The sequence below is a fragment of the Patagioenas fasciata genome, chromosome 15, assembly GCF_037038585.1.
Source record: "Patagioenas fasciata isolate bPatFas1 chromosome 15, bPatFas1.hap1, whole genome shotgun sequence".
Classification (NCBI taxonomy): domain Eukaryota; kingdom Metazoa; phylum Chordata; class Aves; order Columbiformes; family Columbidae; genus Patagioenas; species Patagioenas fasciata.
Window position 1 is genome coordinate 16,448,044 of NC_092534.1, and position 15,254 is coordinate 16,463,297.

The following is a 15,254-nucleotide window of genomic DNA, read 5'->3' on the forward strand; positions in this document are numbered from 1 at the left end:
GTTGTTCACTCGTGGCACGAGGCTCCAGGTCCTCGAGGTCGGTGTCTGCTGGCAGCGTTTCTGCTCAAACCACGGATGCCAAAAAGCAGCTGGCAGGACTTAAATTACAGTTTCCAGTAAAGATGTCGAAAGTACCTGCTAAAGTATGTGTCTTGCAAAAATCTCTAATCCGCATTTCTAAATATAAAATCACTTCCTGTTGATTATTTTCATCTCGGAACCTCACATTTTTTTGCTTTAAAAAGCACCGTCAACTGCTCTTTTAACACAGATCTATTTTTTTTAGACTCGGTAACTTCCAATTCTATTTAATGTCACAGCGGCTTTTTCTACAGTCGTTCTCAGGTTTTCTTCTTGTCAAACAACAGCAGCCAAACTGTAGCATGGTGGAAATCAAAATGAGAACTCTTAAGGATTTCTTCTTATATACCTTCCTTATTTACTATATAAAGTTATATTTGGCGCTATAAATTAATATTATGGTCAATAGATAGGATTATTTTTGATGGTAGGTCAAATCTCCTTGAAGTCCGTATTTGTATGTATGAATTGCCTCATTTGTATATACGAAAAAGAAAATCACATGGTGGTTTATGTGAGAATGCTATTGGATTTTAAAACTAGTTATATTTTACTGTTAGATTCCGTAGATTGCTTTTCGTTTGAATTCTTCCATCGCGAATGTTCTTTCTAATATCAGAAGGACGCTTTTTGAAATTTGGAACAGAACGTTTTGAAGTTTGGACTTTTTCAGCTGGAATTTTTAAGGGCTCTCAAGGCAGTCCCCAAGTTCATATCTTTCCATTGAATAAAAGCACATCCATACTAGAAATAAAGCGCTGGCATCATCTTTGTGCTCTCGTTCTCTTCACTGTGAGGAGGATCAAAGGCGGATCCAGCGTTCTGTGAGATTCGCTGAGGCTGGGGAGGCAGCGCTGTTGTTCCTGCTGTGTTTCTCCCCTCCGTGAGATCCGTTCTGCTGCAGCGAACGCACGGAGCCGCAGCTTTTGTGGCTCGACCTCTTTCTTGGCATTTTGCTCCCACCTACCTATTTGGGATGATTTTTACCCTTTATTTCAGGCCCTGTGTCCTCAGATGCTTTGGGACGCGGAGAGCCCGGCATTGCTGGGGCTGGGCAGCGATGCTCGTCCCGCTCCCCCGAGCCGATACGCGAGCGGTGCCGTTTCCAGCCCAACCGCTCCGTGGCCTCATCCGTCTCCCCCTGAACCCCCGTTTCTCTGACCCCAGTGCGAGCTGGATCACGTCTTAATTGAACATCGGGAAGATGAATTGGGATTGGTTCCAGCTGTAGTTCGTAATACGCCTTTTCATCACGAGATGAAGGCAGAAGTGAAATTAATACTGACAGTTGGTTGAGTTTTGACCCCGGTTCATTTATTTTGGACAGTATCTTTTCTCGTGCCCAACCCGAACACAGCTCTAATTCATATATTTTAAAAACTGCTAGTCTCTCAGTAACTGGTCATAGGTTATGGTCTTGTCCTTTTCCCTGCTTAAGGTGAGAATATGTGCATATTTTCTTCATATTGTTCTTCACAGAGGTTCCAAGAAAATGAAGTTAATTCTCGTTCTTTTCTGGTGTTACCGGTCTGTAGGAGATCAGAATCTATTCTGCAGTGGATAAATGCACGCAGTCTTTCCTCCCTCTGTGCTCACAGCCACATTACCAGGATGAGAAGGGTTTCTTGTGCAGGTTTGTAGCAGCAAGCCCACGAGCGAGCTGCAGCACACACAGTCCAGCCCGGGCCGTGTCTCGGGAGCCGCGCTGAGCAGCGAGGAGAGCGCAGCCCCGCAGGGAGCACCTGCACCAGCTCCCCGAACCAGCGGAGCTTTCACATAGCGCTCGAGTGTAGGAATTCATCTCAAATTAGGTGTCATGCAGGAAAAATACCGTGGTAGCGGTATCAATCCATACCGCGTGTCAGAGGATATCTTATCTAAATAGCCTGCGGGTCAAACGCTGCTTCCTAAGTTCTGTGGAGCTTATCTGTTAAACAGGACCGATAATTCTGCATAGAGCTTCTCAAGTCCAAAGCACTTAGTAGTCTTCACTGATGGAGAAGGACATCTCAGTAGTTGAATATAAATGCTTGTTGGAGGCACCAGGCTTAGGGCAGGAAAAAATGTTCCTTTTCAAAAGATGTTTCCCTGTTTTGACTGCTTTTCATTGCATGGCCACGGTGCCTTTCAGCAAACCTCATTTACACGTATCCACAGATCTCCTTCCCTTCAAGTCTGACAGTGTTAACAAAAAGCCAGAGTTGTGACAGTTCTGCTTGTTGCCCGTCTGAGCCTTGAACACAAGAGGGAAAACACGATGCCAGTTATCCACAGGAGCCGAGAACGCGGCGGGTAAATGCAGCCATTGTGCTGCAGCAGGGCGACTTGAAATTCTGCACACAGAGCGGGTCGTTGTCCTCTTTGGGGGCCGACTGCGGAAACTGGTACGCTTTTGTTTTCCTTCTGTGTCCCCAGCACTAGCGATTAGAAAGGAAATTCCTAATAGCTTTGTAGGTAACTGTCAATAGGAAGAAAACTGCCACTAAGCCCCCAAACTGGTTTTGCTTGTCGTTTTGTCTCGTGCCATGGTAGGTTTATGTCAACGGGGAGTGGGTCACCAGCATCGGAGAAGGAGGCAGCTTTGGGGAGCTGGCGTTGATCTATGGAACACCCCGGGCCGCCACCGTCAAGGCCAAGACAGACCTCAAGCTCTGGGGCATCGACAGAGACAGCTACAGGCGCATTTTAATGGTGAGTTCATGGAGAAGGGCTTGCTTGTGGAGTTGGTGTTGCTGGTTTTCGGTCTGTGTTTAATGGGCTGAGTTCTGTATCCCATAAACGAACATCACACTGACAGCCAGGAGAGCACACCTGACGAAAATACACTCTGTCCCAAAATAGGCAGCTTGATCGCTCCAAGACAAAATGGAACAATGAAGCCGAGAAGTGTACAGTCTTCTCTCTCATGGATGAGCAAGGTGAATAGTTCTCGAGTGCTTCCAAGTGCGGGGAATCAGACAGAAATGACTGAGACCCTTGTGCAAGGTATTTCTAAAACCTAGAGCAGGAGGATTGCTAACAGGTTTAGGAGGCACACTCCATTTACTTGCCCCATGTCCTGCATGGGTGCAGCGGAGCGGTGTCCGGGATACCTGGTGTGAGGAACCTGCATGCTGCAAGGAAGAATCCAACGTGTAAAAGAGAAGGAATGCAGGAGGGAAATAAATGTCGGGACAAGACACATATTCCTTGGCTTTTTAAGCGCAGCTTTTTAGAGCTGACTCTAACCTTGCTACTACAGAGCTGAAGGGACAGATGCACAGGCCTTGTAGCCCAGAGGCAATTCCAGTTTCGGTGTTGCTGGAACAGTGGTACCTCACACCATTCAGGCCTGCGAGCAGTCCAGGTTTGGTCCTTGTCCATTACCATCGATGGCAGCATTCACAAGGTGAATATTTGATGCAGATTTTACTAAAACAATTTAAAGTCCCAAGTGAAAGAGACTTGTGCTTTTAATTCTAGCTTTAGCCATACATACAACTTGAATACTACAGATATACTTCTATTTGAGTCTAATACAGTGCGACATGCTTTTCAAAGTCACTTACACCTGAACCGGTGACCGTGGTACCTTACCTAGCAAGCTCAGTATCTGCACATGATGAGACCTTTCCCTTAGCACAGAGTTCTTTTCTCTGCGTGTCTCTCTTTTTGACTTTTCTTTTTACAGTTGTGACCATTAAACATGATGTTCTGTTGCATTACGTTAGATACCCAGACAGTGTAATTGCAGTGTTCTTAGATAGGAAATATTGCAGGTAGCGTGGTGAATGAGTTGCTGCAGGTCTAGATGTCCCATGTTAAGCGCTGCCCACGGTGAGTGCCATTTACCCACCCAGACTACTCTGTCATCTTTTCATTTACTCCTAAGAGCAGCGTGGATCATTTCATTGCTGTAGGTGAAATGAGGCACCTGTCTCGGTGCGTTCATGTGAGGGCAGGTTGCGGTGGCTCTCTGCACATTTCCTCAAGCCTAAGAATTAATTACATCGCATTTCAGTGGCTGAGTTTCGTACCTAAAGCCAACTCCACCATTCCGGGCTGGTTTTGCTGGGCTCAGCTTCAAGATGTAGCAGCAGCTGCCTTCCGAGTCCCAGAAATGTGGTTTCCTGCCCTTCAGCCTCTAACTTCATGTTTCTAGAAAGCTGCTGGATATTTTGGATGTAGAAATGATTCTACCTTTAAATAAGAGGTAGGAATGCTTAGAATATCTTTTGAAAAATATAATTTAAGATGGTTTTAAAACTTGAGAGCGAGCAGGTTTTTTTGTCCAAGGGATCAAGGACCTTTTCCTCCCCAAGGTGTGGGTTTGCTCCTCCATCACCTGAGATGGTTTCTTCTTTCGTCTCCATTGCTTCCCAGCCATGACCACCCCCGTGTTTTCTCTGCCTGGTGTTGAAATTCTATTCAAGTTGTAAATATTTATTTGCAAATCATGCGCTCTGATCCACACTTGCCAGAAAGATTTGATCCTGTCCTTCCTCCTCGCAGGCCCTGTTTTGCTTCACATTTCTACTCTTTACTGCTGCTTAGTGCATTTGCCCCACTTACGTGTCTGGCTGATCCCGACTGGGCTGTGCTGTGAATAAAATGCATCTCAGGAAGTTTGGAAATGTGAGTTTTCCCTTTTTCTGGACAGACAAAGCCTGATGCATAAAGTTCCTGCTGGCTTTCAGTGACATGTGTCATTCATTCATTATTTAGCCTGTTAAAAAATATACATTTCTTTCTATTTCATTGCCTCGTCAGGTACCCTGGTGGCTTTGAGGTCCCGTTCGGGTTTGTCGCAGCAGCTGTGGTGCTGTCCCTCTCGGGTTCTTTGTGTCGGGATGTGCGGTGAGGCTGGTTGGCTCTCGCTGCCGTCCTCTACAAAACATCACACCGCGAGATTCCTTGTGCTAAATGGATTACAAGAGAACCCTTCAACATATTCCCACCTCAGTACCCTCACAAATTATCTGCCTATCTGTGTGTTCCATTTATTTCATACAATTATCCATGCTGAGCTGCATACTTCTCACTCCGTTGCAGTTCTTAATGTATATGTTCTGTGTGCGCACACAAGCACACACACACATTTGTGTCTATATGCTGTATTTATTTACTGAACATTCTTAACATTTACTTAACACTTCACATTCTTCTGGGGGAGATGCAAAGGAATTTTTTGCTCTAGGATTCTCATGTAATTTAGTTACTGAAATATCGCTGTTTTCTTCTTTGCAATTGGGATTCAAGAGCATCACGGAACGGGGAACATCCCAGGGTAGTACAGTGTTTGTATTCTAAATATAGCAAATACCACAAATACCAGAGAAGCAAATGTCTGTATCCCAACATCAGATTGATCCCCCAGACAATTCAGTTCCCAGACTGAGGAAATTTGAAGTATTAATTTCTTGGAATTTTTTTTAAGAAGGCTCGATTTGGGATCATTGAACTACCCTGTGGTTCCCATGGCCCGAGGTACCTGGCTGGGACGGCAGCGTTGCCTGGGCTGCTTCTTGCCTATCTGGCAACTTTGCTTGCAGAAAGTGAGCTGTGATATTGGGATGACAAATCAAAGTTACTCAGTTCCTAATGTTATGCCTCATTTTGGCTTTGTTTTACCATCTCTTACTGCTTTAAACCTAAACCCAAGTTCTTTAACGAGTGCCTTTTTCCAAAATAGACAAAATAAACCAGCAGGACTTTGTGTTTCCGTAAAACTGAAGTTGCGCGGTGGCCAAAACACAAAGCGAATCCAGGCTGCGATCCGTCTGACGTCCGTGCGAGGTGGCACCGGCGTCTCGCGGGCTGTTCCGTTCCCATGGCCGGTACGCACGGTGACTCTTTCATGCTCTGTAGGAATGTACAGCCAAAGCATCACTCAGTCTCAGGTTTACACAGGGATTAAGCGGGGCTGGAGCAATCCAGAAGGCCGTTCGGCACCTCCTGCCAGCACAACTCTTCTATTTGAAACTTGAGCCGGGCTTTGCCCTTTGGTCGCCGTTTGTTTGGCTCCTTCCCAAAGGTGGGGATTTCTAGGAAGGACCTGATCGACGCCAGCACAGCCAAAGACATGGAGCAAGAAGAAAGATGTGGAGAGCACCCGAGGGACAAAGCAGAGAGGCAAACAGAGAGCAAGAAAGGGACCGGACTGAAGGAGAGGGAGGAAAAGAAATAACAGTCCTATTCAACAAGACCTGTTCTGATCTCTGGGGCATTCACTTTGCCAAGCCTGGGTATTGCTTAAGCTGAGCCTAGGGTTTGCTGCGTTTTTAAGTGGTCCTAAAACTGGCTTTGAGCTCTTTCCTGGGTGGATTTGGCAAGTGCAAGTGATCCTGTTGCTCCCCGGGACTCTTTCAGGGAGGAGCACTGCAGAATGTTAACGAGTCTTCGTAATTAGTGGGAACCGCTGTCTTGAAGAAGATGAGCTTGTGCATGACAGCTCAGAATGGGGGAGAAAGTGAACAAAGGAAAGGAAGGAGAGGGAGAAGCAGCAACTATTGAAATAAGATATTAATAGGTTAGAACAAGCAGAATTAATAAAGACTTTTTAAAACACGTCATCAAGAACCCTGCCAGGGCAGAATTATTCATGTACATTTACTATTGTTTTTATCTGGCTCAAGCAGTAAGATTTCCACTGCTTCCCTTGGGAAACGTTCCAGCAAGAGAATAATTCCTAAGTTGGGAAAACTTTTTTTGATATTCATCCTAAATTAGATTTTCTTCATTTTCTCCTGTTACTTCGAGTTATGTCAAGTAATGCTGTGCTAAATTGCCTTCTCTTTCTGGCACAGGTCTGTAGATGGTTGTCACTGTCACCCTTGCACCGATGCACTGTGATCCAGCGTTGAAGTGACCTGTGCAGGCTGATGTTGCAAACCAGGTCTCACCTACTGTCTGGAAATCCAGCTCAGCTTTCCAGGCTTCTTCCATTTGTCAAACATCTGTGCTTAGGATTCTTTTTCCCTTGCATTTCTTAGCTACATTTTCCAAACAGAAGCTTGTTCTATTATTTTCTACTCCCATTTATAATGTCTCTAGGTCCTTTCTTTTTATTTCCCTGACCTGGCAAGCTTCCGTAGTATCTCCTAGTCTGCAGATATCATTACTGTTTGATTTGTTGCTGCTTCTAGGAGATCTGGGAAAATATTGCATAAGAGCTGACGTAGCAGGTGTCCCAGGGACTGTGCTGCTTGATACTGCGGAGGTGGCTTGAAGAGGTTACGATGGTGTTCATGCCTCAACAATTTGGATAAAGCGGCTCGACCAAATAAAACAAGCATAGAAAGGACATCAGGTGTCAGAGGCGTTGTGTGGCAGGGGAATATTGGGCTGATCAAGGACGGTGGGAAATAGGCATGTTCTCTCTCTGTTTCATGGGGAGGAAAGATGATTAATACCAATGGAAATAAGCAAATGCTTTGGTTGGTTGTAACATTGCTGCTGCGTTCTTTTTGGCTGATATTAGTGTTCTCTCCAAATCTCTTCCTCTCACTCTGCTCCTGAAAGCTTGCGCAGGAAAACGCTCAGCTGAAAACAATGTGCAACGAGCCACGCTGCTCCTTCCTGGAGGAGAAACTGGGGTCTCGTTGTGCTGATCGGGATCCAGCGTCGCGCGCTCTGGAAATGCAGAGACGGCCTCTGCCTGGGCACCCTGGGGTGCAGCTCGGCTGGGGTGGCTCGTGCTGGAGGGATGGAAGGTTGGATGGAGCCCTCCCGCAGGTCCAGTTGTGAGCCATCCGTTGGGCCACGCTGGGTTTCAGTGCATGGGAAATGGGACCCTTAAGCCTCAGCCACTAGTTCGTGTTCTCCCTCACCTTTGTGGTATCGTTCTGAGACGTGGGGTGGTTAAGACAGTGAAGTTCTGCATTAAGTGGAGGTTCTAGATACTGTCACTACACGAAAAATGATGATAGGACATTTAATTAGTTCTTTCCACTTCAGTTTTGCTTTGGCACTTGTCTTCATGTTGAATTCTGTACCGCTGCCCTGGCTTAGCTGAGCCAAGAACCAACACCCCCATCTTTCCGTGGGAAGCGATGGGCTCCCGCTCCCCGGCCGGGTGCGATGCCGGCACTTCTTACCTTCCTGGTCTTGTCTGCGTCTCTAAATACTCGAAGCTGTGGTCAGGCGTCACTTACAGCCACTGATTACTGCTTCTTAAAATTCATTTGTGTCCGCAAGTCATTTAAAAAGCATTTTCCACATCTGTCCCTGGGTGCCCCAGCCCATCAAACTAAACCACCAATCTGGTTTTCCACAGCTGTCAATTTTGCCGGTCTCATTTCCACTGGATTGCAGGGAGAGAAGCAACAACTGCGTGGTGTCCAGTTTTCCGTCCTTTGTCTCGCAGCGAGCTCTCGGGCCTGGCGTGGTTTGCACAGCCTCCTCCGTTTGAAGTTCTTGGGTTTTTTTCCTTCTTTCTGGCACTTCAAATGCTCCTGGGGGCCCCGAGGTTGAGAACCGGGTTTGTCAGACAGAGAGGTCAGCCCAGGGTTATCGGTGCTATCGCCGAGAGCTGAACTGTCAGCACCGGGCTCGGCGGCTGTGAACGGGGTGCGGAGGAGACCCCGGCAGTGGTGCTGCGGAGGAGACCCCGGCAGTGGTGCTGCGGAGGAGACCCCAGCAGTGGTGCTGCGGAGAAGACCCCGGCAGTGGTGCTGCGGAGGAGACCCCGGCAGTGGTGCTGCGGCTGGTCCAGAGCTCCCTGGGAACTGTGGCAGCTCTGGCCGTGCTGTGGCTGTTTCGGAGCAGGGTGGCCCAGCAGAGGGGTGCGAGTGGTCCTGTCCCCGAGCGGAGCACCCGGCGGCTTCTGCTGACGCTGGAGCCCAAGGCTGGGGGTGCTGGTGGACGGATCCGCTGCCTTGGTGGCTGTGGATCAGGCCCCACCTGCACAACACGTGTGGGAAGAGGGACAGTGTTTCATTCTTCGTTAGATCGTTGTGCTCAACTACACCAGCCTTTCCCATTTTCATACATTCATACTTGCTACTGTTTCACAGCACATCATCAGCAGGGTAAAACTAACCCATCTCACGACGGTCTAAACCCAGCTCACGTCCCTATTAGTGGGTGAACAGCGCAGCGCTTGGTGAATTCTGCTTCGCAATGATAGGAAGAGCCGGCATCGAAGGATCAAAAAGCGACGTCGCGGTGAACGCTTGTCCGCCGCAAGCCCGTTATCCCTGTGGTGACTTCTCTGACACCTCCGGCTTAAAACCCAAAAAGGCAGCAGGACCATGAGGCCCCGCTTTCCCAGCCTGTATTCGTACTGAAAATCGAGGTCAAGCGAGCTCTTGTCCTTCTGCTCCGCTTTGACAGCGGAGGATGAAATGGTTCTTCTCCTTTTCCTTTGTCTATCCCCATTTTCTGCCTCTGCTTCCCTGGGGAAGGGGGAATAGAGAAATGGCTTTTTCTATGGCAGATACTGGCATTTGCTTCTTGTCTTTTCTGCCAGACTATAAGGAAATGCCATCTTTATTTCCCCCTTCTTCAGAAGATGAGTGTGTGATCTGGTTTTATCTTCAAGCCGTTTGTGTCACTGCAGAAGGAGTTAAGCATGAATTCGTTGTTTTTGCATTGGTAAAACTGCGTTGTATTTATTCACAGCTGAATCTCTCTTCGAAGACACCTCCTGGAATGGCTACGAGTGATTTCTGCCTCTGGTGATCAAGCAGTATGGAATTAGAGGGTTTCTCAGTAATTTATCACACAATACGATCTTACTGGAGTGGGAGTGACTGTGGTGGTGGCTGCACAGACATTGATGGATTGTCCAAACTGCTTAAATCTTCTTAAAGTATTAATATGAATAGGTTGCTCAGCAGTAACAATACATACAACACTGTACTGAGTATAAACCAGACTTACAGATAAACGCTCTTGGTGTTAAAGAGGTTTTACCCTAAAAGGATGGGACCCACGGTGGGGGACAGGTCAAGCTTTTTCTTACTTTGTGATTGTAAATTCCCTTCTCGCAGGGCCTCATTGGTAACAAGATATATATTGAATTAGCTGGAGAGTGAATTGATGAAGCTCTGGCTTTAAAACAAGTGCCTGTAAAGAACGGACACAGTTCGTCGGTGGGGTCCATAACACCAGCGGGGTCAGAGAAGTGACACCGGGGTTGCCTTTGATTCCGTCTGTCTGTGCTGATCAGCAACACCACTTGCCCAGACACTTTATGGGGAAACCTGTGCTTTGGGCTGTTTGTTCTGGCCGTGCTTTAGAGTTGGAAGGAGCGGGAAAACAAAAGAGCAGCTGTAGGAAGAAGTCACAAAAATACTTTGTGTAATGTTCTGCCTCCTCTTTCTCTCTCCTTTAATAACAGGGCAGCACGCTGAGGAAGCGGAAGATGTACGAAGAATTCCTGAGCAAGGTCTCCATTTTGGGTCAGTTGCCCTTTGGACTCGAGTGTTATTTCCTCTGTTATGGTGTTGGTGGAATGAATTTTGGTCTGTGATGGAAGCAGCGGTGCTCAGACAAGAGGTCTCATGGTTGCCTCATTTCCGAAGGAATGAAAGTGTAAAGGGCCCTTTTTAGGACTTGTTTTTCTCAATCTTTAATGTTTGAAGGGCAGATCTTTCCTTACATACGGGAGCAGGCGTGCACCGGTAACCTTTGGCTGGGTGCTATTGCAGTAGGGATCACAGGGCTGGAGGAGAAATCAGTGCAGATATGCGTTTGTTATAAGGTCCAGTTACATCCTTCCAGGTGACCGGTGAGAAGCATTTCCTGTGAGAATACTGTACTTATGTGCGCTAAACAAACCAACCCCACAAATCAAAACAGACCGATATTTTTTCTCCTTCTGTGTATTTTACAGCCCCTGTCTCACATTCTTAAAACATCTGTTTAGCTTCTTGCCCGTGGATTTTGTTTCCCTTTGATTAATGCGATAGCCACGAAATTCGGACGTGTTCTTGATGGCTTTCGGTAGGAAAAACAACAAACCCATAATGCCTGCCCAATCAATCACCATTAGGAGAACAAAAGCTTCTAATAAGGAGGACAGTGTTAGACAGGACAATGAAATGTTGATGCCGTAGGAGAAACATCATGTTTCTGCTGAGGCTGTTTTGGACGGAAAATACCCAAACAAACAACAGCCTATTATTAACTTGCTATATCATTAAAATACCTCTATTTAAACAACCTTATTTTATTGTTTATGGTGCTCCTCTACCATTTGAGCTTGTTGAGCTGAACTATGAGACTTGAACTTCCGAGAGCTGCTATGCGTGACATTTTCAAACACATTCATATGCTTAAAGAAAGGCCAAGTATGTTGCTCACTTATTAATGAAGTTTTCGTCATTTAAATGCCTTGTTTTATGCTTAATTTAAATCTTCCTAAATTAAGAGCACGAATTATACCAAATTACAATGAGTATTTAAAGAAGAAAGGATCTCTGCACCTGCACTCATGAGAAGCAATTACAACAATGAGACATCTCAAAACAATTTCGGAGTAGAAAGGTTATTCAAAGATCTGTTTCCTTGAACATGCGGTTTGAAATGTAATTATATCCTAGTTTGTCGTGCGGCTTTTCAACCTGGGGGAAAAAATGAGGCAGGACTTAAAGATTTAAACCTTTTTTGAAGTATGGAAAAGCACCAGATGAAATAACGCGTAATTTCAGGAGCATCGGCAGTTTAGATGCAGCGTGAAGACCCTGTTTCCCGTGTCTGAAAAGCAGATGGCAGCTGGAAATCAACAAAGTGTTTTAGACCTCTCAACACAGGCACCGAGAAGCCAACTTCATCCCGTAATGTGGTCATAACTTGGTGATTTCATGCTGGAAAAACCTCTACTTGTTTCTTAGATATCTATGTTTTCAAGGCTTGCACAGTGTCTGTAGCGAGCCATGGAACTGGAAGAGCAATTTACTTGTTATTAATCTAAGGATTTTTTAGATTATAGTGTGTTAAGCTGTGAGAAAACTGATTGTTCAAAATCTTCTGGAATGGAATGAAATGCAAACCCATGAGTTGATAACGTACAGTTCAGAAATGATGAAAAGTTGCATGTGCTCTACTTTGTTCGATGCTCGACTTTAACTGTGCAACTGAAACTCCAGGGGTCTGATCACGTACAGCCTTCTGTCCAATGCCCTGTTTGCAGGGACCGTTAACCGGGGTGTTTTAGGGTACGGTTCCCGCAGACGAAGGAGCCACACGCGGTGCCTGCAGCTGGAAGTCGCTGGGAATCTTTCATGAAGCCAACTGAAGAAGTTTCAAGAGACTTTTTCTTTTCACCGTTAATTACCGTGTTCTTTAAAACAGAAAGAAAGAAAAAGCCTGCTCTAGTCTGGGTGAAAGGGCTTTGTGCTTAATTTTAGTCAGAGCTCTTTTTGAATGTTGCACTGACGTGATGGGCTTGGTCGTTGATGTTAATTCTTCTGCAGCAAAAGCCCCAATTACCCAGGGAAGTGCATTAGTGGTTATAGGTGAGGAAGGTGGTAGAAATAATCATTTCCCAAACAGCAGCAGAAAGTGGCATAAAACCACGAGGATGTAAGTATGTTAAGCAAATCAAAACTTACCTTTGGTGCATTAACCCCTTCGATCTGGTTTTATTACCAGGCTCAGTGTGCAGTTCTGAGCTCAACCAAAGGGCTTTTTGGCTGTGGAAGGACAACTCTTTACCCTCACACAATACTTTTGAGCAATATTTTGAACAAAATGGGAAAACTGGAGTCTGAGAGAACAGCACAAACCTGATCGTGGTGTCAGGAGACGTGTCTTGACGATAGTTCAATAATTCATATTAAGTAAGAACGAGCAGAGCTCTAGTACATGAATTTTAGCCCAGCTCTTTGAGGCGATGAAGGTTATAGTTGTATTATGTGTCAAATTTACTAACTCTGACACCTGTCACCTCTTCCAGTCAGATCTGATAAAAGTTCAGAAGTTCAAGTGCGATGCATTGCCTCCAATTCTCATGTGAACAGATGGAGGAGAGAGACACAGGTTGGCACCCCTCCCCTCCCCAGGGCAGGACCATGGGGCAGGGGGAGGAGGAGGAGGAGGAGCAGGAGGAAGGCAGCAGGGCAGGGAGCAGCCCCGCAGGAGCCCCTGTTGTTTGTAGGTGTCACAGGGGTTTTGTGGCAGCTGCAGGTGTGTCCTGAGGACACCATGCCCGGGATCCAGGCTGTAGCAGCTCCATCACTCACAAAACAGTTTACTGAAGTTTACTTTGAACTTTGATAACTTCTGTCCCTAAGCGGGGGAATTCAAAGGAGCAGAATGGTGCCACTTTACACGTCAGTCCTGAGCCACCGGTCCCACGGCCACCGCGCTGCTCTTGCCATTGGTGTCACCCCCGGGGAAGAGTGACCCCGTGCCTTGTCAGTCCTGCACCGCTTGTCGGGCAGCACATCGGGAACCAGCTGAGAGCAACTGAGGCCAAAGGACAGCAGGATGGTTCCGACGCCTGGCGTGGATGTGGTGGGAGAAGACCTCGGCGCCCCCGCATCTCCAAACAGCTCCTGGGCTGCTCCCACCCGCTGCAGCACCGGGCAGCGGGATCGGATCGCAGGCATAGGCACCCGGAGCCAACTTCTGTCCAACTTTTAAGATTATTATCTGGGTGATTACTAAGGTCTCAGACACAATGAATAAATACATTCATGTTTCCCAACTGGAGGTTCGTGCAAAGTGCCTGGATGAAAGAAATGTTTCTGTTATAGCAGAACCAGGCACAGCAGAGCTGTCAGTTCAGATGCTGATCTTCAGCCAGAGTTAGAGCCTTTTTATAATAAAGCTTTATGATCTTCAATATTTCAGAGTCCCTGGACAAGTGGGAGCGGCTGACGGTGGCTGATGCGCTGGAACCTGTCCAGTTTGAAGACGGAGAAAAAATTGTTGTGCAGGGAGAGCCCGGTGATGACTTCTTCATTATTACAGAGGTAAGATCGGCATCGTGATAAGCTCTATCATTTCCTGGTAAAGGCATTTGGGTTCAGTTTAATCTCTCATAAAAAATTGCTCAAAATGCAAATGAATTTAGTCACCAGTTCCATGGAAATATCAAGCGGGACGATCCCTGATTTCCTGTCAATTGAAGGCACAGGAATTTTGAGGTGTGTCTGGTGTCTCTACCATTTGGAGCTTTGTTTTCTACATGAGATTTTTCTTATTTAAATCACCGATACTTTAACACAGCTGCCCAGCCACACACAGCATTGATCATTGTTCCCAAAGGGGTAATCACAAACGAACATCTGTAAACTGGAGCAGGAGACCTGATCTGAAAACAGATAATTTGCTCTTTGTTTTGCCTTAAGCTCAGCGCAAGCGGCTGAGCCGTTTTCTTGTTTACTCGCACCCGGGCAGACGGCCCTGGCAGGCGGCTGGAAACGCTGGCATCTTTTTGGGACATTATCTGACACTTCGGTCCCACCAGCTCACTTCTGCAAACAGATGCCGATGGGGTTTTTCCTCCCTCTCTGACAGAAATATTTGGATCGTTGGTATCTCACACAAATAGGCGCTGTGATGTAGCAAGTTATAAGAAGGAATTAGACTCAGACTAGGAATAACAGGCCGGCATTAGGATGTGATCGTGTATCTATTGAAGCAGCAGCTTTTCAGTGCCAGCTGTGAGCGTTCATACACAGACCTATAGACAGGGAATGACCAACATATGGGTGTGCGGTGGCGGCCCAAGCGTCGGATGCTGCGTTGTGCTGTGATTTAGGAGGAAGGAGACCCTGCCCCGCTTGGCGGATAAAGCGGTTGTGCAGCACCCATTGCAAACAGCTGGGAGCCCAACGGGTTTTCTTTCGCTTGCTCCTTATCTGTGAATTTTTGGGTAGGTGCCTCTATCCGAAGCAGCCAGAATCTGCTTCATAATCCATATCTGACACTTAAAATTTCTTTCTCTCTTTCCTCTGGGCTGCTGGAAGCGGGTGCTGACATGCACACTTGATTTATGAACACCGTTTCTCTTCTGATGCTCACAGAATTGATAGTGCAAGTAACTGCGTCTGTATATCACACAGCTTTAGGAACTTTAAATATGTGACGAGCAGTGCCCTTTCAATACAATCATGTCAGAATAAAAGAGACTAATACTAGGTAGGGTTTTTTTTCATTAACAAGATACTTAGCATATAAGAAAAGAAATACCTCTCCTGGTGTTACAAAGTGTCCTGTTATTCCCTGCAGCAGCAGACTGG

The 15,254-nt window shown here is 46.5% G+C and overlaps 1 protein-coding gene across 3 annotated transcripts in view; it reads left to right on the forward strand.

Annotated features, from left to right (window-relative positions):
- The window catches only part of PRKAR1B (protein kinase cAMP-dependent type I regulatory subunit beta), an 88,168-nt gene that overhangs the window by 54,259 nt on the left and 18,655 nt on the right, over window positions 1-15,254 (forward strand). For all 3 annotated transcript variants that reach the window (XM_071815049.1, XM_065850715.2, XM_065850714.2), the window contains exons 7-9: window positions 2,614-2,772; window positions 10,403-10,463; window positions 13,861-13,982. In XM_071815049.1, coding sequence (XP_071671150.1) covers window positions 2,614-2,772; window positions 10,403-10,463; window positions 13,861-13,982 — 342 coding nt within the window. The remainder of the gene's footprint in view (window positions 1-2,613; window positions 2,773-10,402; window positions 10,464-13,860; window positions 13,983-15,254) is intronic.